Genomic DNA, 22,284 nt, shown 5'->3' with positions numbered 1-22,284 from the left:
GCCAGGCCTGCTCACAGCTCTCTCCTGTCCCCAGGGCCACCTGGCATTGATGGCACTTTCCACGGGCAGGGATCTCGAGACGTGGCCATAGGGCGTCCCCTGAGGGCAGAGGATGTGCATGTGGCACGTCAGGCCCAAGGCCCACACTAGTGCTCCCCAAGACTTCGGGTGGACTGGTCAGGCCCCCGCCTCCCCAGGACCCCCAAGCTCACCATGACCCTCCTGGTGACAGCCCCCTCCAGGCGCTCGGGCGGCACCCGCAGCAACCGGGCTGCTGTGTGGATCTCAGCCCAGCTGGACACGGCAGCCACCTCCTGTGACTCCCTCTGGACAGGCGGGAGGGGACAGGGAGAGCTCTGCTTGTGGACTGGCTGCTTCCCATGGGGCAGGGGCAGGGCCTTGCTTTGCCTGGCAAGGTGCCCTGTTACCCAAAGGTAGATCTGGGCAGGTAGGAGCTGGCTCCAGAGTCTGAGGGCCTGAGTGTGAATCCTGACTTTACCTCTCCACTAGCTGGCGGCCCTGACAAGTCTCTTTCCTTCTCCGAGTCTCCACTGTCTTACTGTTAAAGGCGAAACAACAATTTTTATGTTATGGTGTTCTCAGGAGCAATGAATTAGAAAATATATGCGGGGAATTCCCCGGCGGTCCAGCGGTTAGGACTCGGCACGTTCACTGCCGAGGGCCCGGGTTCAATCCCTGGTCAGGGAACTAAGATCCCGCAAGTTGCGTGGTGTGGCCAAAAAAAAAAAAAAAAAAAAAAAAGAAAGGAAAATATATGTAGAGTGATCTACACAGTGCCAGGTACATAATAGCTGCTCAATTAATGCCAAGTATCCTCCTTAGGGTGGCCGTTTAGTGGGACAGGATCGGTATAGATGCAGAAGACCCCGGTTTCAGTTTTCTCATCTGTACGATGGGAGTTCATCTGCTTGCTGGGGCAGTGGTGAGGCCCTGATGGTGGCCCGGGGCTTTACTGTCTCCTACACACAAGTGTTTGGCCTTGTTATTTCTGCCCTGATGATGCAAACAAGCCACCACCAAGCCAGTGTCTCAGAGGGAGCTCACCTCTGAAGAGGAGAAGCAGATGTTGCCCAGCTGCAGGACAGAGGCCAGCACAGCCCAGACCGCAGTCAACTCCTCGGTGCACAAGCCCAGCACCTGCAGGGCCTTCACCAGTCCTGTGAAGTCCTGGGCATCCTCCTTGCCCTGGAGCCTGCAGGCCCGGCCCTGCAGAGCACAGCAGGGGTGAGGGGTGAGGAGTCGGGGCCTGGCCACCCGCAGCTTCCCTCTCCTCAGACCCTCCCCTGCGCAGGCCCCGTTGTCCAGCACCGAGGGGGCCTTCCCCCACCTGGTTGAGGTAGTAGTAGGTCTCCGGCCCCTGTAGGGAGAGCCGCTCCCGTTCCATGGGGTCCAGCCCCGCCAGCAGCTCATAAAAAACATGGAAGCTCCGCTCAGCCTGGGCCTCAGGGGAGAAGGACTGCCTTAGGGGGAGCAACGGCCTGGTCCTGTGCCCCAGGGGAGCAAGGACAAGTCCTGGGGAAGGCCGGCTTCGGGGCTGAGGGACCACAGCGGCCCCTCCCTGTTTCCCACTCTGGGAGCAGCGGGCCAGGTCATACCTGAAACACCACTCTCGAGGTCTCAAGCAGATAATGTGACACAGAAGCTCCCAGGATGACCCCTCTGTGGACACAGGACACTGAGTGAGGGGGCCCCCGCTCAGAATGGGACCCACCATGGGCTGGACCCAGGGCAGCAGTCTCAGGTTCCCAATAAGGGAAACTGATCATGGGTGACCCTGCCCACCTGGACCCCCGTCACTCACTGCTGCAGGCAGAGGCCTAAGACCTGGCCAAAGCGGCTGGCATTGGCATTGAGGACTGTCTTGGCGTGGCCAAAGCTGCTGAGCATGGGCAGCACGTCGTCCAGCTGGATGGGGGAGGGGCATTCAAGTATCCCTGGGAGCAGCAGCGGTGCCCACTGATCAGGCAACCCAGCCGAGGACACTATGCACCTGGGAGCTCTGTTGGCCCATGGAGGGGTCAGTCACCCCAGCCCTCCCTGCCCCCGCAGTAGGCAATGCCTGGGGCTGCCCCCGAGGAGAAGCCAGAGGCCTGAAGACCACCCTTCTGGCCCAAAGGAGTAGGATGGTCCCTCTTGGATCCCTGGGAAATGGCAAGCTGCCCCTCACCTGACATCCTCTGTCCCTTGTCTGCCCCTGCTCCAGGCTGCTTAGGAACTGCACAATCATTCTGGAAGCTTCTGTCTTCCCAGAGCCGCTGTGCCCACTGCAGGAGGGAGAGGCTGGCAGGGTCTCCAGGAAGGGGCACATAGGACAACCCCATTGAGCCCGAAAGTGGGGATATGCCCACCTGGAAGTGATACCTGCCCTAAAGTAGACTCCCAGAAATGCAGAAACATAGACCTGGGGCATAGAGACCAAACAGAAAAAAGTCCCCAAGATGCCTCGTTCAAGGGGCACAGTCTTAGGAAGTCCAGAGCTGTTGCCCAGCAGTGGACCAGACAGGCAGTTTCAAATGCAGACCTCACATCCCCCTCCTCCTGGCCTTCAGTGTGGCCTGAAGGTTCAGCCAAGCAGGGCAGCCACCACTCACCTCAGGAGGATGCAGGTGCCCTGCCCAGTGCTCTGAGACAGGCTATAGGCTGCTGCCACGATGGCAAAGATGTGTCTGGGGGAGGAGGGTGGAAGCAGATGAGAAGGTTACCAGAGATGGGCACCTGGGGCCTCCTGGGCGTAGGCAGGTCGTGCCTTCCATGCCCTGGACCTCAGTCAATGGGATATGCTGGGGCTTAGCCACCTGGGGGTGAGCAGAGGGTTGGTGGGGCAAATTCACGTACGGGGTGGTGTTAGGGGTCTTCCTAGGGCGGTAGCTGGCCAGGACCTCAGGTGAGAAGAGAGGCAGGGGCCGGCGGGGGTTCAGAGCGAGCAGGAGGGGACCCCCAAAGGTCTGGGAGGAAAGTGGAAGCTCTCATCAGAACATGGAGGGAGCAGGTGATGCAAATAGAGTGGAGCTCTGATGCCCCATACCCCGCTCTGCAGGACCCCAGAGAGAGTTCAGCACCCAGCCCAGGGAGGAGAAAGATGGAGGGGGAAGCTCCAGGGGTGCCCGGAGGGCCCTCTGATCCCTGGGGAAAGGGAATCCCAGCCCACCATCCCCTCTTGGGTCCCCCGTACATAGATTCGGCCCAGGTAAAACCTCTTCTTGAGGCACAGCAGCACGGAGCTGTCGCACACGGGCCTGTAGGGAAGCAGGGTGGAGAAGCAGGGAGTTGGGGGCAGAAGGAGATCCTGGGTTAGCGCTGCCACTCGCTGCAGAGACACTTCCACCAAGTCATGCACCCTCTCCGAGCTGGTCCATAATACAGGGGTCTGGCTGCTAAGCAAGTTACCAGCGCCGTGGGTGCTACAAGCAGGACCAGGCTGCTGACCCAGAGGGAAGCTTTGTGCCAATTAGAGAAGGAAGGAGCACCTGATTCTCATCCCTCACCTGTCCCTTCCAGCCAGACGAACTTGTGTGGCAAAATCCCATGTAAGGATACAATTCATAAAAGAACGGGGGTAGGATGGGATACAAGCAAGTGTGACCCAGGCATGGCAGGTTTGGGACCGTGCCCGCTCACCGCAGCCGGGCCAGGTCCTCGGTGTTTTCCAGGCCTTCCCCGAGGCTCCTGCCCTCGGCGCCGGGAAAGGGCGGCGCCTCCAGGCCTGGCCCGAGGCTCAGCTCCAGGTCCTTCTCCAGCGCCTCCTCGGTCTCATCCTCCGGCTCCCATCGATCCCTCAGGAACCCGCAGGGGCTCGGGCTCCTCTCCCGCCGCAGGCGGGTCTCCAAGATGAGTCGGGGCAGCAGTGCTTCGGTGCCAAACCCAGGGTCCTCTCGGGGGTCCTCGCCCTGCGTCCAGTGCACCGGAGCCTCGGCTCCCAAGGTCTCCGGCTCCGCTTCGCTGCTGGAGCCACTCTCGAGTGGGGGCTCGTCGGGGGGAGTCGGGCCGAGAGAGCCGTGGCGGCGCCCAGTCACCCCTTCTCCACTCGCCCTGCGCCCCTCACTGTCCCCTGAAGCCCCCGCACAAGACCCAACGTGCCTCTCCCCAGCGGGGGCGTCCGCGGACGCCTCCTCTGAGCTCTGGCTGCTCGAGGTCCTCCCTGCCCTGTGGATCCTGGGGAACATGACCGCAAACTTGGGATCTGGAGTCGGGTCCGCGTCCTCAGAAGGGTCGTCGGGGGCTGGCCTTTCCGCAACCTGCGGGGAACTCGAGCCGCCACCAGGGGGAGCCCTCGGTCGCCCGCCCAGCCCAGCTACGCCCTCCAGGCTCAGCACTAGACCGCGCCTCAGCACCGGCCCGCGGCCCCGCCCCTCGCCCGCCGCCCGCGCCTCGCCCGCCCGCGGCCGGAGCCGCAGCCACCGCAGGAGGCCCAGGCCTCGTGCCACCCGCAGGAGCCGGTCCTTGAGGCCCGAGCGGCAGGGGCCCGCGGCCTGGGGAGCGGGCCCTGGCGGGGGCCTCGCGCGAAGCCTGCCGAGCGCCACCAGGGCGACCAGGGGCGCTGGGTCCCTAGACCCTTCTCCTCCAGCCCCCGCTTCGCTCACGCCCTCCTCCTCTTGCACCTTCCCTACCCACTCTCCGACCTGGGTACGCTGACCCCGGGCGGTCGAGGCCTCGGCTCTTCCGGCCTCGGGGCCCCTCGACTCAGCCTCGAGCTGCACCCCACTGTTTCTCGCGTCCCAGGCCGGCCTGGGGTCTCGAGAAGCCCGCGAGCTCCGGGGAACGCACGCGCGGCTGCCCTCGAGGGGACTGGAGGCCGCGGCTTTACTGGCCGGGTCAGCCTCTTCGGCCTCAGTGGACCCGCTTGTCGTTCCTGGGGCTGCCCGTAGGCTCCGTCCAGGCCCGGCCCCCTCCAGACTCAAGTCTGTGTCAGTCTCGGAATCCTCGGTCTCTCCCTGGGGCCTCGCCCCCGACGATCCTTCCGGGCTCCGGGGCCCGGCGGGGGGCTTGTCACTGCCTCTGCCGTCGCTGCTCGGGCGTTCTCTCAGCGCCTCCAGCGCTGACTCCAGACCGGTTTGGGTGCTTCCCGAGCCCATGTCCTTTCGCTCCGAGTTGGGCCGCCGCTCTGGGACCCCGCCGCTCTGGCTGCCGCTCTCCAGGACCTCGCGGGCTTCGCTGTCCGGGCAGGAGCTGGCCCCGTCTCCATCCGACGTGTCCCCATTGAGGCTGCGGGTCTCTTGGCAGCCCCGCTGAGCCGAGCGTCCCCGCCCTTTTCCTCTTCTCCTGCGGCTGTCGCGCCCGCGTGTCCTTCCTTCTCCGAGGAGACTCTTCTCCTCCAGGCGCCCCCCACGGCCGTCCCCGGGCTTGTGGTTCTCCTTAGGCCCGCATCCCCGACGCCAAGCGCTGCCTCGTCTCCCCTCAGCCTCCGGTGGCGGCCCAGCCTCTGGCCGTCTGCAGTCGCCGTTCTCCTCTACGGTGGGCTTCCTGCGGCCACCGGGGGTCTCCTGGCCTCCCGCGGTGCAGGGCTCCAAGAGTGGTCTCGCCCCGTGGGCTTTACCGCGGCCCTGTCGGCGCTCCCGGCTGGGCGCGCTGACGGCGCTGGCCGACCCGGATTCCTGCTCCCCGGAGGTTGGCCTCCCGGGCCCCTCCGGGTGCTGGGGCGTTTTGCCCTTGCTCCTGCCCATGGTTTGTTTCCCGGCGTCTCCCTCCTCTCCTCTTCCCTAGGAGCTGGCTGCCCGCAGGTGCCCTCGGCAGCACATCACACAGGTTGCGGCTACAGGCTCAATCTACCCGCCCCCGCGTCTCCCGCCTTATGCGTGAGCATCAATAATGCAGGTGGCTGCGGGTCCTGACCTCCTCGGCCAACAATAGAGTGGAGGCCGCCCAGGAAAGAGGAGCTGCAACTGCGGACAAAGGCCGTGGACAGGGCAACCGTGCCGCCTGGAGTTGCTGCCAGCCAGGCCAGCCTGGCACCACGCCCAATCGAGGGGGCCCATGCTCTGCCCCTGCCTCACTGCTTCTTCAGCAGGGGGTGAGGGGGTGCCAAAAGAACCATCCTCCTCGTCCTGGGGTCTCTAGGGGAATCCACCCTCCTCCCCTGCATTGGCAGGCGGATTCTTAACCACTGCGCCACCAGGGAAGTCCAGGTTACCCATTTCTTGTACTGCCTTCACGAACTATCCACACACAGAAAAGCAAGTATTCTTTTTCCCTTTGAGCACAGGTGGAAGCTTTTCTAGCGCATGGCTCTTCACTCTGCTTTTTCCAATCTAACAGATTAACTCGGAGATTTCATATTCGTACATAATGATCTTCTTTTTCTTTTCTTTTTACAACTGCATAATAATCCAGCAAATGAACGTGCCATAGTTTAACCAATTCTTTATTGATAGTGTGAAAATCAAAGGAAACCTTACTAAAATAGAGTCCAGAGGCCAGAAGGGGGAGCTCTTACACGTTTACCACTCCACCTCAATGCAGCTCCCAAGGGAAAGAAATGTACTTTGTACTACAGCCAGCTGGCGGAAAAAAGGTTTTCTCCTTGCCTGGCAACAGCTCAGCCAATGAGAAACTGTCAAACTAAGACAATGAAAAGTCACTGTACTTCAAATTCCCAATTTCCTCCAATGGTCTTTTTGTTTATAACAGCCTTTCCCAACTTCCCCTTCTCCTCTATAAAAAAGTTTCCTCTCCTTTGCCTTAGTAGGGTTGTGTGTTGCTGGCCATAATTGCTATCCTGTGTTGTAATTCTTTGCTGCTCTTGAATAAACCTGTTTTCCTGGTAAAATAACTGACTTTTTAAAATTGCTTTAGGCTAACAGACTTTTATGTCTGAAACGGACGCTGCCTTCATCTCAGCTTTTGCTTCAGTTACAAACAACATTGACTCCACCTGTGTCCAAGCAGAATCAATTCCTAGAAGTAGAATTGCTGGGCCATAGGGTATGTGTATTTGTAATTTGGAGTGCTCCAAATTTTCCTCCATGGAGGTTGTATCAATTTACACTCCCACAAACAAGATAGGAGACCACCCATTTTAACATGGCACTGAGGCATGGTGTTACCTAACATTTTAGCCACTCTGAAACATGACAAAATCTCAGTGTCTTTTAAATTCATTTCTCTGTGAAAATAAGCAGCTTTCCTCCATCTTACAGCCTTTTTTTTTTTTTCCTGAGACCTGTCTTTTCTCATTCTTTACCCATCTTTGTATTGATGTGGATCTGTTTCTTGATGGTTATACTGTAGTTAAACCCAGGCAGGATTCATGAGCCCTTTTGGATGGCCCCAGGGCAAGCCAGCTGCTGCAGGGTAGGCTCCGGGGCACCCAAGATGGGGTCAGATGAGATCTCCAGCCAGGGCCTGTGACCTGCCCCGCAGGGCTCCGTGCCCCTGCTGACCACTCACTCTGGCCTCTCCTCACCAGCAGCCCCACCCAGAATCAGAGTGGGGGAGGTAACACTCCAGATTGTGGCCCTTTCCTTGGTATGCTCTCCAGTTGGTTTAGTACCTGCCTTGTACCCCCCTCTCTGCACATCTCCTGGAGCCAGCCTCAGACCTGGGTGGAGCTGCTGCAAGCACTCACGTTACCCAGGAGGGCCACTCACAGCCCAGAGGCCTGGTTTGATCAAGGAGTTGAAAGTGACTTGGCCTTTGCCAAGGAAGCAGCCTTCTAGTGAAGGAAGCAGCTGTCCCAAAGGAACACAAGCTCATGGATAACATCAGTTACCATGTAGCTCATAAAACTGGTGTCTTTGTGAAAGTCTGTAAGCTGTGCTTCCCCACCACCAATACTGACCAAGGCAAAGGGCAATGAGATTCATAGGGCTTGTTTCACCTGCAGAAAGCAGGAAGCGGGGTGATGTATTCACACAGTGGATGATTACACAGCACTGTCAGCAACATACATGGGTTATTTCACAAACGTAATGGTGAGTGAAGAAGCCAGAAAGAGTTATAGAATCACTGTATGATTTTATTTACATAAAGTACAAAAAGAGGAAACTGAGCTAGTTATAAAGTGGTGCCTGGGGTGGGGGGTGGGAGGTTGGTAGTGACTAGAAGGGTCACAAGGGAGCCTCCATGGGTGATACTGTTTGTTTAATTTGTGGAGGTTTATCGGGTTGTACTCCTATGACTTGTGCTATTCTGTATGCGTTTTATAATTTAAAAGATAACACAGGGCTTCCCTGGTGGCGCAGTGGTTGAGAGTCCGCCTGCCGATGCAGGTGACGCGGGTTCGTGCCCCGGTCCGGGAGGATCCCACATGCCGCGGAGCGGCTGGGCCTGTGAGCCATGGCTGCTGAGCCTGCGCATCCAGAGCCTGTGCTCCGTAACGGGAGAGGCCACAACAGTGAGAGGCCCGCGTAACGCAAAAAAAAAAAAAAAAAAAAAAAAAAGATAGAGAAAGAACTCACTGTTTTGCCCTGGACTAATAATAATGATGATGATGATGTGCTAGGTACTGTTCTAAGTACTACATTTAATTTTTTTTTTTTTTGGCCACGACTTGCGGCCTGTGGGATCTTAGTTCCCCAACCAGGGATTGAACCCAGGCCCTCAGCAGTGAAAGCACAGAGTCCTAACCACTGGACCGCCAGGGAATTCCCTGAATTCACTTAATTCTTGAAAGCACTCTAAGAGGTTGGTGCTATAAGGATTCCCATTTTATAGATGATAAGACTGAGGCACACAGCTGAGTGTCAGAACTGGGATGCCAGGAATTCCCTGGCAGGCCAGTGGTTAGGACTCTGTGCTTTCACTGCTGAGGGTTCAGTCCCTGGTTGGGGAACTAAGATCCCACAAGCTGCACAGCGTGACCAAAAATAAATATATTATTATTAAAAAAAAAAAAAAAGAAGTGGGATGCCCACTCAGGCAGTCTGGCTCCCAAGACCTGGCAAAAGAACATGTGTGAGGAGCTACCATCAGCTACACATTGAACTTCTGTTTGTCCGGCTCATTACAGTGTGTCCTGTGAGCTCTGGGGGCAGAGGGAGAGCTCCACACCTGTCTCCAATCTCCTACCTTCTCCCCTGCCCTCCTCTCCCTCTGGTTGATCCAGGACAGAGCTTGGATCTCACTCAGCTCGGTGGGCGTGGCCACTTCTGATCCTCAAGTCTCAGTTAGTTCTCTTCCCAAGCTTCATTTCATTCAAACCCCCCAAAACCCTAGGAAGGGGATATGGTCTCATTTCACAGATGGGGAAAGGGCTCTGAGAGGGTAAGTGGCTTAAGGACACACAGCCAGTAAGTGAGAAATTGGGGACCCAATTCAAGGGTCCTGCTATTCTTTTTCTTTAATTAATTAATTAATTTATTTATTTATTGGCTGCATTGGGTCTTCGTTGCTGCGCGCGGGCTTTCTCTAGTGGCGAGCGGGGGCTACTTTTCGTTGTGGTGCGTGGGCTTCTCATTGTCGTGGCTTCTCTTGGTGCGGAGCATGGGCTCTAGGCACGCAGGCTTCAGTAGTTGTGGCATGTGGGCTCAGTAGTTGTGGCTTGCGGGCTGTAGAGCACAGGCTCAGTAGTTGTGGCGCACGGGCTCAGTTGGTCCGCGGCATGTGGGATCTTCCCGGACCAGGGCTCGAACCCGTGTCTCCTGCACTGGCAGGCGGACTCTTAACCACTGTGCCACCAGGGAAGCCCAGGTCCCACTATTCTGCTCCATGATACTTCTGCTGAGAATTGGCTTCAGAACAAGACAGGCTTGGTCCCTCCCCCGTCCCACTTCCTGGCTGTGTGATTTCCAACAATCTTCGGGGAACTCCCTTGGACAAACCTGATACCAGGGCAGAGGCGCCCCACCCCCAAGCCCAGTTCTCCCCTTTGCCTCCTCCCTCCCACTCATTCCTTCATCTCCTTTGCTCACAAGGACTGTGAACTCCTCCTCCAGTCTGTGCGAGCTCTCTTCTGACTCCACTCCACACTCCTTCCCTCCCGATCCATTTCCTCCTCTCCTGGCCTCACCCACCTCACAGTAACTCTCACCTCCTTTGGTTGGGTGTTTACTGGGAGCCAGATGCTGTGGGTTGTTACAGATTCTCATTTAATCCTATCAGTCCTCTGAGGTCGGCCCTATTATCACAGCCCATTTTGGAGGTAAGTAAACAAAGGCGCAGGAGTGAGGTCATCTATCCAAGGTCACACAGCCGGTCACGGTCACAAGCAAAGCCAGTGATGGAGGGTTGGATCCGCCCATCTTTCAGATGTAGGTGAACACTAAGTCTTCCACCTCTGGATCCCGAAGGCCCTCAGATCTAAGTCTCCAGACTGGCTGCCTGTGGTACGTCTCCAGGGCCTTTGGAATTGGCAGTGAGCCCTCCCACTCACTCACCGGTCTATGTGGCAGCCATCCTGGTCAACTCAACCTCTCAATACCTCTGCTTCACCACTAGCATCACCTCTCCCTGGACACCCCACTTCTCCCTCGGGGCCAGCCCAGCTTCCGTTAATCCCCTTTCTAGAGCACGCCTATCCATAAAAATGGTTGGTCTCACACTCCTAATATGAGAATTTTTCTTCTAAACTATTTGAACCACCAACATAAGCTAACGCTTCAAAGCGTAGTGTACTTAAGGCAAATCTCGTCCTTAATGGGTGCGGGGTAAATCCATTTTCAAAGAGCCCTCTTGGTATTTTCAGGTGCATGTGTGCTTGTTGTTGACTTCTTGTTCGAGCTGATTAGCCAGATTATTGCGGCAGCCACAAAGCCATGGAGGTGTTGGCTCTGCCATTTTCTTCTGATTTGTTGGTGTTTGCATTATTACCGTGATCTTCAATTCTTGGTTTCTTGGCAGGAAACTTCATGTCGCTTGTCCATTAGTGTGAGGTAATTTAGCCAACTGGATAAAAGACATGGAAGCCCCCCTAAACTGGCAGTCACAAAACCATACCTGTCTCCCTAGGTGGGGAGCCCAGCTCTCTGGGTGTGATGTTCCCACTCCTTCCTTGGCACCCACTTTTGGTGCAGGATCCTCTGACCCACAGACTGAGGACCCCAGTGCCAACCCAAGTTAGAAACAGCAAAGCTTAATTTCTTTTGTGATAAAAGATAAAGACATCCTGTGCATCAAACTCTAAGATGTCCTCCCTGACCCTGACAGAGGGCCTCCCCCATCATTAGCCCATTAACCTCGAGGTCTCACAGGAACCTGGCAACAGGTCACAAGGGGATACTGTTATCCCATTTCCCAGGAGAAACCGATGCAGAGCAGGTAAGTAATTTGCCTGAGTGGAACTCGGGTGCTGTAGCTGCGGTTGAGCTACAGTGGTCTTCAGAAGAATAAATCTCCTCATGGAACTTCCCTGCTTAAAGCCCTCCAGATGGGACTTCCTGGCGGTCTAGCACTTCCATTGCAGGGGGCGTGGGTTCGATCCCTGGTCTGGGAACTAAGATCCCACGTGCCGCGCAGCGCGGCAGAAAAAAAAAGTCCTTCAAAGGCTTCCGTTGTCTCAGGATGGAGTCCAGACTGTCTGGGCAGAGGGTGCAGTTCTCCCCACCTCCCCCACCCCCGTGGCTTAGTCTTTATCTGCCCAGCACATCCTTTCTCCACTTCTTCCAGGGACAGCATTTTCTTCCTTTGGGGAGCTGTCCCTCCCACTCCTCGTGGTTCTTGGGGCTCCATCTCAGTAAGCCCCCACTATTCCTCTAAGGAGAAACAAGGGATGCTCGAGTGGTCCAAGTTCCAAAATTCAGAGACTCTTGAGCTGGACGTGCTGGGCCGGAGGGTGGGTGTGGAGGATGCTCCCACGGTGTGTCCGTCCTGGGACCTGGGCCTCATGCTCCCTGAGTAATCCGTGTCCTTCCAACAGGCCCTTTCCGCACTCAGGCCAGGGTGGGTTCCTGCGGCCCATGGCGGTGCCCTTGCCCTCACGAGGCTCCTGGACTGGCCCTGGCATTTTCAGTTCATTTCCTGCCAGCCACCCTCAGCTCTTCACTCGTTCCACGGCGAGAACTCTTCCTCTCGGGTGGCTGTACCTCCCCGCCCCCCATCCTCTGCACAGAACAGTCTGCCCAGCCAGCTCCTGGTCACCTCTCCCGTCACATTTAATGTCACCTCCCCAGGCACATTTCTCACAAGCCACCGGATCTCCCTCATCTTAACACTTCCTGCACTTGTAGGGACCCCACGAGGGCAGGGATCACATTGTCTTGGCCACCTCTGAACCCCAAGCACCTGGCATATAGTTGGTGCTCAGTGAAGACAGGTGAATAAAGATGTAGCCAAAGTAGAATCACACCCCTGGCTTATAAAGACCTTAACTGCCCCCCACACCTCAGCAGCACCCCATAGTCCTTCCCTGAAGTCCGGAAGAAGCCATCAGGCCTGAGATACTGTGTGCATCTTCCCCTCCTAACAGCAAGGAAAGGCCAGCCAGGGGCCTCCCACTGCCCCCCACCCAGGGATGCAGTCAGACAGACTCAATTCAGTTAACTTTTACCATTTATTCCCAAAGAGAGAAGGCATATAGCGTTCAGACACAACCAGATACAGTTTGATCTGATTCAAATAGCTTAAAAAATGGATTCTCCTGAGCACCAGCCTGGTCCAGGGGACGGACCCAAGGGGCAAAGGCAAGGAACCAGCTAACGATCATTTCTATTTACGTGGAAAATCTCTGCACAATTAAAAAATTAAAGTCGTTGGGCCAGTCCAGTGAAGAGGTAATAAGGTGTTTATTAAAAACTTTTTCACCCGGAGGCAGTTAACATTTATAATTTAAAACCCAGCCCACTACAAAAAGGGGGGAGACGGGGATAAAAACTGTGCAACATTGACAAAAGGACCGAGAGAGTCAAGGCCCGAGGAGGGAGAGCCCCAGGGGCCTGGGGTCCCTCGTCTCCCAAGGCCAGGAGCAGCAGCAGGGTGGGCAGTGGGGGTGCCCCCAGCCCCTGCACAGCCCAGTGCATGGGCCTCTCCAGGTGGGGCAGTGCCCCCAGGAAGAGCCGTCAGTAGTGTGTGTTCCTCGTGCAGGAGATAAGAGCCACAGCAACTCAGGAGCATCCTGGGCGGGACAGGGGCCTCAGTCACCCGCCTGAGCCCAGACACGGAGGTTTTCGGGCAAGTGGGGGTTGTGTGTCAGGGCTGGGATGGGCCTAAGGGCCTTGGGGAGCGGGGACAGGGGCCCGTGTCCCTCCTATCCCTCCCCAGGAGCGTGCCCCACCCCACCGTGCAGCAGCATCCAGAGCCCCTACCTCCCCCATTGCTGAGGCCGTACCCCACGGCCACTCGCTGAGAACGCCAATCACCACAGCTCCTGCGTGGGCAAAGACAGGGCCGTCACCGTCCACGGGGGCTGCAGACAAGGACCCTCATTCCCAGAGCTTTCCCAGAACGTCTCCCGGCACCGGAAGCCTGAGAGTCACTCACCTTCGGTCTCCCTCCAGCGTGCTCTGGATCTCCTTCAGGACTCCTGCAGGGCAGGGGGCAGGGGCGGGGAGCAGAGGCGTTGTGAGGCCAGCTGGGGCTGGGCCAGACACCCCCCTTTCTGCCCCTTCTACTGATGGGGTGAACGGGCCTGCCCCCCTTCAGGAACACGGCCCTCGTTCCCACCCTGGCCTTCCAAGCATGCTCCCACCCCCCGCCCCGCACATCCCCCCTGCCAGCCAGCCCAGCAGCCCAGCAGCCCCTGCCCTGACTCACTCTCATCATTGAGCAGAGCGTGCTCCATCACGGGGCCCGACCTCCTCTCTGGAAGGCAGAGGCCAGGCCAGGTGAGCCTTGGGCACTCCTCTGCCCCAGCTCCCTGCTTCTGGGGGTGGGGTTGCTGAAGCCTGAGCCCAGGACTGGAAGGGAAGCTGTTTCGACTCCCAGCCCGAACACCACCTGCTCACCTGGGATCCCCTTCCCTCCCCAGGTGTGCTCACAACGCCTCGGCCCCCACACGCCCCTGGCCCCAGAGAGCCCTGGCTTACCCTCTCCATCACTCTGGCTCCCTGAGTTCCTGTGGAGAAGAGACAGTAAGGATCGGGGGCACCAGGCTCCCCGTTCGGGAAAGCCCTGGTCCCATGAAGAATGAGGTCGACTGACCAGCTTGCATGGGAGGGTGCGGCATACAAAGGGGGGCCAGGAGGCAGGGCTGGGAGGGTGGGCTGATTCATGGGGGAAGGGGACTCCGAGCAGCCCCCTGTGGGCACCCCAGGGAGGGTGGGGTGAGGAGGGGCTGGAGCAAAGGCCACCTGCCTTTTTACCCACCTGGCTCGGCCCGAGGCCTTCTCAGGGCCCGATCTGTCGCGGAGACGGCTGTGGTTCTTCGCTTCTGCTGAATCCACCAGGCACCGGGGCTCAACCAGCCACTTGGTGGAGAGAGAGAAGCGCTCAAACTCGGAGGGTGAGATCAGGTAGAAACCTGGGGGGTGGAGAAGCCTGGCAGGTGAGGCCAGCCTGAGTCTCCCGGGCCTTGTGGCTGCCAACAGAGCTGCCCCCCCCAGGGGGGATTAGGGGCCAGAGCCTCCCAAAGTTCTCTGCCTGAGGAGCCTGGCCTTGACCGGAATACCCCCGACTGCCCTTCCCAGCAGCCCTTGCAGCACAGCAGGAGCCCCAAACGCAGCCCTGCGGGCAGAGGTCCCGACGCGCCCACCGCCTGCACACCTTGGCCATATTTGGTGAAGACGCAGGAGGCGATGCCGCTGACGTCCTCCCGGCGGATGCAGCTGTACCGCACCTGGGGCTTGAGCAGGGGCAGCGAGACCACCTGGATGTCGCCCAGGTTGGTGAGGACAGCCAGGTGATGTTCCCCGTAGTCCTCGGCTCGAGAGCTGCCGAAGCGGGCCGCACTGACCCGCCGCACCCGCGAGCCCTCCAGGGCGGTCAGCTTCAGCTTCAGCCTGGCACTGACCTTGGGCAGCGTGAACACCTAGGGCACAGGGCAGCCGGTCACACCTGCAGCCAGGCCAGTCTGCAGAGCTTCATCCAGTCAAGCGAGGACTTCCCGCTTCCCTGCCCGATGCTGCTGCTGGGCCTGGCCCTCAGATGTGTGGTCGCTGCACTCAGACTGCAAGGACGCCAGGGCCTCTTCTTTCCCTGTCTGTGTTTTCTGTCCCTTCCCCAGACACAGGTCCTGCTTCAGTGTCCCCACCACTGACCCTGGGGCCCAGGGGCTCCATTAAGACCCCGCTTCTTTCCTGTGCCTCTGCAGCCCTCACACAGCAACTACAAACACAACGTTAAGTGAGCCCCAGCCGTTGTCATGTGTGCCGGTGATTCCCGGGGGACCCCACCTCCTCCCATAAGGCACCTTGAACTGCTCCTCCGACACGACAAGCAGCTGGTGGCTTCCCTGCATGTCGGGGCTCTTTGACAGGTCGTGGGCCACTTCCAGGGGCTCGGGAAGGGGCACACTGTGTCCATCCAGCACCAGGATGCCCACCACAGGCGCTCGGTGCATCAGCTGAATCTCCTTGGCTGCAGGGACGGAGGTAGGCGGTGGGGCTGGTGGTTGGGCAGAGGACGAGGCTGGAGACACCACCCCGCTCCCAGCCGAGGCAGACAAGTGCTCTCCCCCTGCCCAGCACTCACCCTGCTCCGCCCGCACCGGCTCATCCATTCTCCGCTCGGCGGGGGGCACGCGCAGGGCAAAGGCGTAGACGGTACCTCCGTTGGTGCCAGCCCACAGCGAGGGGCAGTGGCGGGAGCCTGCCAGGAGGCAAAGGTTTACATCTAACCCCGTGGCTCTGGGGGTCAGGGGAGCCAGGAGACCTGGCTCACTACCTGTGTGACTCCAAGGTCAAGTCAGCAAACTTTCATAAACCTCAATTTCTTCCTCTGTAAAATGGAGCTGCTGTGGGCCCTGCCTACCTCCTGGGTGTAGACGGGAAAGGCTGGGAAGGCTCTCTGACAACCAAGAGCCCCATGCAGATGATCCCAAACCCAGGACAGCTCGGCCCTCGAGATACAGCAGCAAACAGCCCTCAGCCCACCCTTGCCCTGGCAGGAGAAACAGCCAGAGAGCTTCTAGAGGGCCTACTGGGTACCAGCAGGTACGTGGCACGTCCCAACGCTCGCAGCCACTCTAGGAGAAAGCTATCCCTCCATTTTACAGGGGGAGAAGCGAGACCCAGAAAGGCTAAGTGACACGTCCAAGGTCACACTTCTAGAGTCGTGGAGCCTGGATACGAAGCCAGGGCGATCAGACTCGGAGACCCAGGCACGGGAGGGAAAGGGGCGGGCGGGGGCTCCAGTCTCCCCTTGCTCACAGTGGGAACCCCTCTTAGGGGTGCACCAGCCAGCAGCCTCCGATATGCCCTCACGCCAGAGGGCCCCCCACCTCAAGCTGGCCACTCACTGTCCCTCAGGTAGGTGTCAGCGAAGTAGAGGGTCCGGACAAAGCCCGTGAAGGAGTCCTCCGCCGAGCGGGCCTCGATCTTGCGCTGCACGGGCGCCAGCTCCATGTTCTGCAGGCCAGTCCTCTCTGCCCTGCTGCTCCCCTCCTGCACCTGCAGTGGAGTGGGCCAGGCCTGAGGGTGGGCTCTGGCCTTCCTTCCCGGGGGCATCAGATTGCTCAACAGTGAGCCTTCCGGGAAGACTGGCCACAGCCCCTGCCACCACCTGCCTGGTAATACTGACTGAGTACGTGACCCTGAGGCATTACAATGACTGCCTTTCACACTTAGGGAATCCGAGGCACAGAGAAGCAGTGTGACGGATCCGAGGTCACAGGGTTGGTGGGGGTCAGGGGTGGCCCAGAGCCCGTGTCTGTGGCCAAAGCAGGAGGGGCAGGGAGGGGTGGTTGGGACCTGCCGCTGGCTGCTCCAGGCTCTGCCCGGGCTCGTGGCCGGCCTTGGCCTCACCTCTCCCGGAGGGCCAGCAGGCCGCCGCTTCCTGCTGGACACCCGGCTGCGACGTATCCGGCGGAAGGACTGGCGCAGGGACTTCTTTAGGGACTTCACGCGGGACAGCGGGCCCTCCAAGGCTAGCTGGTCATTGGGGTGCAGCGTGCACCTGGGGGGACGTTGGGCCATCAGCGTGGCCAGGGCCTGAGGGACCTTGCCAATCCATACACCAATCCCAGACACGGGCCCCGGCCACCACAGGAGGTCTGCTCACTTGACAAAGACCTGCCGCCGCTGCTGGTGGTCAAAGAGGCCAAAGCCGTGGCTGGTGCCAAAGGCCACGAGCCGCCACTCAGAGTGCAGGGCCAAGGAGGTGACCACAGCCGGGGGCTGGCACTGCACCAACACAAAGGGCTGGAAGCCGGGCTCAAAGTGCACGGGCCCTGGGCGGGCACACAGGCGCTCGTGCCCCTTCCAGCGGTAGCCCTCCTGGTCCTGCAGCAGGTCGGCCTCCACCTGCTCCACGGCGTGCTCCGCCTCCTCATCATTCAGCTCCAGCACCAGCACCTGGGCGGGGCGGCAGAGGGGCTGAACCACCACCCCCGGCACCAAGGGACAGCAGGACCTCAGGGACCCTAACGGCAGGGGCGGCAAAGGACCCAAGATCCACGCCAAGGCCAAGGGTCAGAAGTGCCCAACCTCGGGCTCTTAATCCTGATTTCTGGAGGAGAAAGGCCTCCCTCTAATGGGATCAGGGAACTTCTATTCACTGGGAGAAGTCAGAGCCACAGGGGCAGGTGATGCCGCAGGGCTGCGCTCAGGAAGCTGGCTCCTGGCCCTGCTGCACCCCAATACTGAGAAGGAAGCTCGTGGGCCTGGACGCTGCCCAAAGTCACCTCATCAGCCCTCCCCACTGCTCCCCACGCCCAGCCCGGCCTGCTACCTGCCCTGCTGTGCCGGCCACAGCCAGGTAGCCACTGTATTTGCAGAGGAAAATCTTCTGGATGCCCAGCCGAGGATCGTCACTGTAGGGGTCGAAGGAGCCCACCTGACAAGGGAGAAGAGCTCCGTGAGGGGCCATAAGCGCTGGACCTGGCCCATCCCCGCCCTCCCTGGTTCCCAGGCTCCGGGCCTCACCTTGCGGAGGGGGGGCCACTCGTCCTCACCCTGGGCACTGAGGCTCTCGCTGGGGTCTGTGTCGGTGAGGAACACCCGTACGGTGCTGAGTTTGTAGAGCAGCTGCAAGCAGACGCCCGAGGCATCCCAGAACCGCACCGTGCCGTCCTCGTGCCTGTGGGCAGAGCCCGCCTGCCGCCCGTGAGAAGGATGCCGGGCCAGGGGTGCCCGGGACTGGCACGCACACCCCCCGAGCTCTGTTCCCACCCCACACACGTCCCACTAGGCAGGAGAGTACGATCAACATCACCTACCCCGTGAGCAGCAGGTCCCTCTGGGGTGGGGCCGGGGCCAGGCTGGTGCCACCGTCAATGGGCCACTCCTGGAGAAGATGATGGAGAAGTTCATGGGCGAGCCTGGCTCTGGGCTGGGGCGGGGTTGGGGCCGGGGCCAGACCTACCATGGTGGAGAAGTGTGTGTTCTGCCGGCTGCCGGCAGCGATGATGCGCTCCCACAGCTTCAGGGGGATGTTGGAGACATGGTGGGAGCAGGTGATGGCGGAGCAGTGCAGGGAGGCCAGGTAGGGAGGCTGGACCGGCGGCCAACCAGCTGTCTGCAGGTCAATCACGACCAGCTCCTCCTCAGCCAGCACTACCAGGGCATAGGGCTCATCAAAGGCTGTGGGGACAGGCCAAGGGTCAGGGGTTGCAGGAGCCACTGGGAAGCAGTCTGTCCAGCCTGGCCCTGTAGAATCTGAGGCTCTAGGGTTGGAGCCAGGGAACCCACATTTTAAAAGCAAGCTACAAATCCAACAATGCATAAAAAGAATTATATGCCATGACTAAGTGGGATTTATCCCAGGTATGCAAGGCTGCGTCAACTTTTGAAAATCAATTAATGAAACCCATTGCATCAAGAGGCTAAAAAAGAGAAATCGGGAACTCCCTGGTGGCCCAGTGGTTAGGACTCCACGCTCTCACTGCCAAGAGTCCGGGTTCAATTCCTGGTCAGGGAACTAAGATCCCACAAGCTGTGTGGTGTGGCCAAAAAAAAAAAAAGAAAAATCACATGATCATAGCAATAGATGCAGAAAAACTATTTGACAAAACCCAACATCCATTTATGATTAAAAAAAAAAAACTCTCAGTAAACTAGGAATAGAGGGGAACTACCTCAACTTGATAAAGAATATCTACAAAAAAACCTATGGCGGGCTTCCCTGGTGGCGCAGTGGTTGAGAGTCCGCCTGCCAATGCAGGGGACGCGGGTTCGTGTCCCGGTCCGGGAGGATCCCACATGCCGCGGAGCAGCTGGGCCCGTGAGCCATGGCTGCTGAGCCTGCGCGTCCGGAGCCTGTGCTCCGCAACAGGAGAGGCCACAACAGTGAGAGGCCTGCGTACCGCTTAAAAAAAAAAAACAAAAAACAAAACTATGGCTAATGTAATGCTTAATGGTGAGAAACTTGAAGCTTCCCCACTGAGATCAGGAACAAGGCAAGGTTGCCTCCTCTCACCACTCATTTTCAAGTACTAGCTAATGCAGTAAGACAAGAAAAGGAAATAGAAGGCATACAGATTGGGAAGAAAGAAGTAAAACTGTCTTTGTTCACAGATGACATGATCATCAATGTAGAAGATCTAAAAGAATCGACCAAAAACTTGCCCTGGCTCCCAGCATGCTGTCAGGTATGAGGAGGGAAGAGGCTGAGAAAGGAGGAAAAGCAGGTTCAGAGTCTCCCTCCAAAGGGCCACTGGTGAGGCTGGGAGAACACAGCCCAGGGTGTCCTGAGCAGGCCTGCCTCCCTCACCTGGAGGCCTCGGGCCTGTCAGGTCAGAGTCATATAGAGAGGAGGCCCGCCCTCCTGGAGATCTCCCGCCAGGCCTCCTCTCTAGGTTTCGACACCAGCCCTTTCTGGTCTTGCCTGTCACCCAATTTAGAAAGCTGACTCAGGGACTTGTTGGGCTGGCTGAGTTCCAGGAGGCCAGCTCAGCTGGCCCACACTGCTACCTGCCCCAGCCCACAAGGAGGGCTTCACCATGTCCAGGCCAGGAGCCCTTTGCCTCAGCCGGGTGGGTATTAAGCCCAACAGTGCAGATCTGCCCACCTTTGGGCCAAGTCCCAGCTGAGCTGGGGAAGGGCAAAGAGAGCTTGGGGTGGATGGGAGGTGTGGTCAGCAAGGACAAGCCACAGGCCAGCAAGGAAGGAGAGGGAGCAGCCTCAGGGACACAAAGAAGAGGCGCAGTGGGACTTAGGGACTCAGGGGTGGCAGCTTTGGGAATGCCTGCAGGCCCTTCCTCTTTGTTTATGGGTGGGGGTGGGCCCGATCCCCACACCTCCCTGTGGCCTGCCCTCCACACTCACTCCCGCTCGCCTACCAGCCTCAGGGTCCGCCGCAATGAGGACAGTGAAGTCGATGACACGGGAGGTGAAGTCAAAGGCTGTCTGCTGGCCGTCGTGGACCACTGAGATGCAGTGGCGGTCCCCATAGCTGGCCCGCGGCATGCCGCCCTGGAAGATGGTGAAGGGCAACCTGGCAGGCACAGAAGAGCAGGGGGTGGGCTGCTGACACCGCCCCAGAAGCCAAGGGCCGAGCCAGCCGTGGGGTGGCCCTGTGACCAGCCTCTGCAGCAGGGCCTGGCATGAGGGCTGGCCTCAGTGTAAGTGCTCACTCAAGGTCCCCAGGAGGGGCTGGGGCGCACCCCAGTCTCTTCCCAACTCAACAGCCCAGGAGAACTTGGGGGCCAGCAGCGGAGCACGCAGGCTGCAGGCTCTGAGTCTCTGCCGCCACTCCCGTTTCAACCAGTGCCCTCTGTCCCCCTTTTCTGCTTATACATCAGGTCTCCCTGTATGATTCTGTTTGAAGAAACAGGTCTGCTCCTAAGACAGAGTTTGGAACCTGCTGATTTGAATCATCTCTCCAGGAGGGTGGAAGGGAAAGAATGGGAATGAGTTTTCAGGAATTAGTCAGAGAGAGGTAATGAACGGCCCCCCCTCCCTTCCCTGGAGACCCGGATACGAGACCCAAAGGCAAGTCACTAGGCACCATCTCCCCCAGGCAGAGGTTTGAGCAGCCTTTCCAGCTCCCCAGGAAAGCTCTAGAAAGCGGACAGGATGGAGCACTGATACCTACCCCTGCTTGGTGGTCAGCCAGAAGACTTTGGTAATAGCTTTGCAAGGAAAAGGGCCTAAAAGAAAAGGAAATACCTTGAACGGTCCTCCCGCTCTCAGAGGCCCATGGGTCTGCAGCACAGATCCCGCACACCCACGGAGCAGATCTAGGCTCGGGAGTCTTGCTCTGAGCATTTCCCAGAGAAAGCCACAGTGGGTACCAGAAAACCCGCTGTGTGGCTTTGGACACAGACTTCACCATCTCTGGGCCCCAGGTTTTGCTTCTGTGAGTTGGACATCTACACCTGAAAGCAGGAGAGACTGACTGGGGCCAGAGAGGACACCGCCTTGCTCACTGGAAGGCGGTCCCAGGTGGTGGGCAGAGCACTGACCGTAAGGCACACAGCTGCGCAGGGGCTCCGGTTGCAGGGTGTCACTGGACACGGGCCACTGGCAGTAGCTGCCATCAGAATGGCAGCTGACAATCAGATGGCCGTCCCGCTGCCAGCAGACGTTCTCCAGTTGCTTCATGGTGGGAAAGGAGAGAGAGTGCGCGAAGGCTGGGATCAGGGGTGCGGTTCCATCGCCTGCACCCCCAGGCCTCAGATGGGGGCTGGATGTGTTATGTGGGGCCTGGGAGAACTATGTGGGCACCCCTACCTGGCTGCTGAGGAAATGACAGAGCACACAGCTGCCCTGTAGGTCCCAGATGACGACAAGGCCCCGGCTGTAGCCAATGAGGATCTGGTTGGGGTCCCGAGGATGTTCCTGCAGAGCCTCCACCATCTCAAATGCCCGCCTGTGGCGGACCTCCTCTGGCAACCTGGGCGAGGGGAGCACCGTGAGCCCACGTCACCGTCCACCGATGGGGCATGGCTGAGAGCATGGCACAGCCATGCCCGGCATCCCTGAAGCAGCGGGCACTGAATGTGCCAGCATGGAAAGGCTGCCAGGACACATCATCAAGGGGAGAGAGAAGCAACGCAAAGAACAGGGCAGCGATAGAGAAAACCCCCTCAGGATGCAAACGCAGGTGGCACAACTATAAGGAAAAGCAAGGAAGTGACTTCCAGAAAAGTCGATGTGGTGGTTACCTCTGGGGGAGGGAGGGAGCTGTGACAGAGAAGGGCAGGTGGGGGACCCTGGGGGGCTGGCAAAATTTTGTGTTTGCCCAGAGTTGGCTGCAGAGATGCTCACTTAACAAGAATCCATTAAACTGTACATTCAAACTTAGTGCATTTCGGTAAGGTGTTGGTGTTTCATAAAAAAAATAGTTTTTAAAACCTACAAA

The 22,284-nt window shown here is 58.6% G+C and overlaps 2 protein-coding genes across 9 annotated transcripts in view; both read right to left on the bottom strand.

Moving 5' to 3' along the window:
* MYO15B (myosin XVB) overlaps positions 1-5,681 on the bottom strand; it is a gene marked incomplete at its 5' end in the record, with an annotated part of 30,774 nt that extends 25,093 nt beyond the window's left edge. The window contains 12 exon segments of the mRNA XM_081218642.1: positions 41-99; positions 213-326; positions 1,066-1,227; positions 1,349-1,462; positions 1,617-1,680; positions 1,823-1,926; positions 2,189-2,301; position 2,613; positions 2,615-2,687; positions 2,857-2,966; positions 3,194-3,257; positions 3,640-5,681. Coding sequence (XP_081074768.1) covers positions 41-99; positions 213-326; positions 1,066-1,227; positions 1,349-1,462; positions 1,617-1,680; positions 1,823-1,926; positions 2,189-2,301; position 2,613; positions 2,615-2,687; positions 2,857-2,966; positions 3,194-3,257; positions 3,640-5,681 — 3,020 coding nt within the window.
* A 6,747-nt stretch (positions 5,682-12,428) lies between these two features.
* The window catches only part of LLGL2 (LLGL scribble cell polarity complex component 2), a 34,091-nt gene continuing 24,235 nt past the window's right edge, over positions 12,429-22,284 (bottom strand). For 6 of the 8 annotated variants that reach the window (XR_014013897.1, XR_014013898.1, XR_014013899.1 and 3 more), the window contains 17 exons: positions 21,654-21,816; positions 21,386-21,518; positions 21,016-21,070; positions 20,261-20,415; positions 18,200-18,563; positions 17,907-18,060; positions 17,713-17,817; positions 17,044-17,336; positions 16,788-16,938; positions 16,283-16,433; positions 15,517-15,633; positions 15,236-15,402; positions 14,590-14,854; positions 14,194-14,347; positions 13,642-13,942; positions 13,369-13,411; positions 13,193-13,255 (listed from right to left, as the gene is read on the bottom strand). Coding sequence is in view for 2 of the 8 variants with exons in the window: in XM_081218114.1 (XP_081074240.1) it covers positions 12,993-13,003; positions 13,194-13,255; positions 13,369-13,411; positions 13,642-13,689; positions 13,914-13,942; positions 14,194-14,347; positions 14,590-14,854; positions 15,236-15,402; positions 15,517-15,633; positions 16,283-16,433; positions 16,788-16,938; positions 17,044-17,336; positions 17,713-17,817; positions 17,907-18,060; positions 18,200-18,267; positions 18,346-18,563; positions 20,261-20,415; positions 21,016-21,070; positions 21,386-21,518; positions 21,654-21,816 (2,542 nt within the window). In the remaining 6 variants the exon portion in view is untranslated. Of the gene's footprint in view, positions 13,004-13,192; positions 13,256-13,368; positions 13,412-13,641; positions 13,943-14,193; positions 14,348-14,589; positions 14,855-15,235; positions 15,403-15,516; positions 15,634-16,282; positions 16,434-16,787; positions 16,939-17,043; positions 17,337-17,712; positions 17,818-17,906; positions 18,078-18,199; positions 18,564-20,260; positions 20,416-21,015; positions 21,071-21,385; positions 21,519-21,653; positions 21,817-22,284 lie in introns of those variants that run through there. The other 2 variants (XM_081218114.1, XM_081218115.1) reach the window with 2 other exon arrangements.

This window comes from Mesoplodon bidens (genome assembly GCF_964165515.1).
Source record: "Mesoplodon bidens genome assembly, chromosome: 19".
NCBI lineage: Eukaryota > Metazoa > Chordata > Mammalia > Artiodactyla > Ziphiidae > Mesoplodon > Mesoplodon bidens.
The sequence above is the reverse complement of the archived record's forward strand: the minus strand, read 5'-3'. Positions and strand labels throughout refer to the sequence as shown.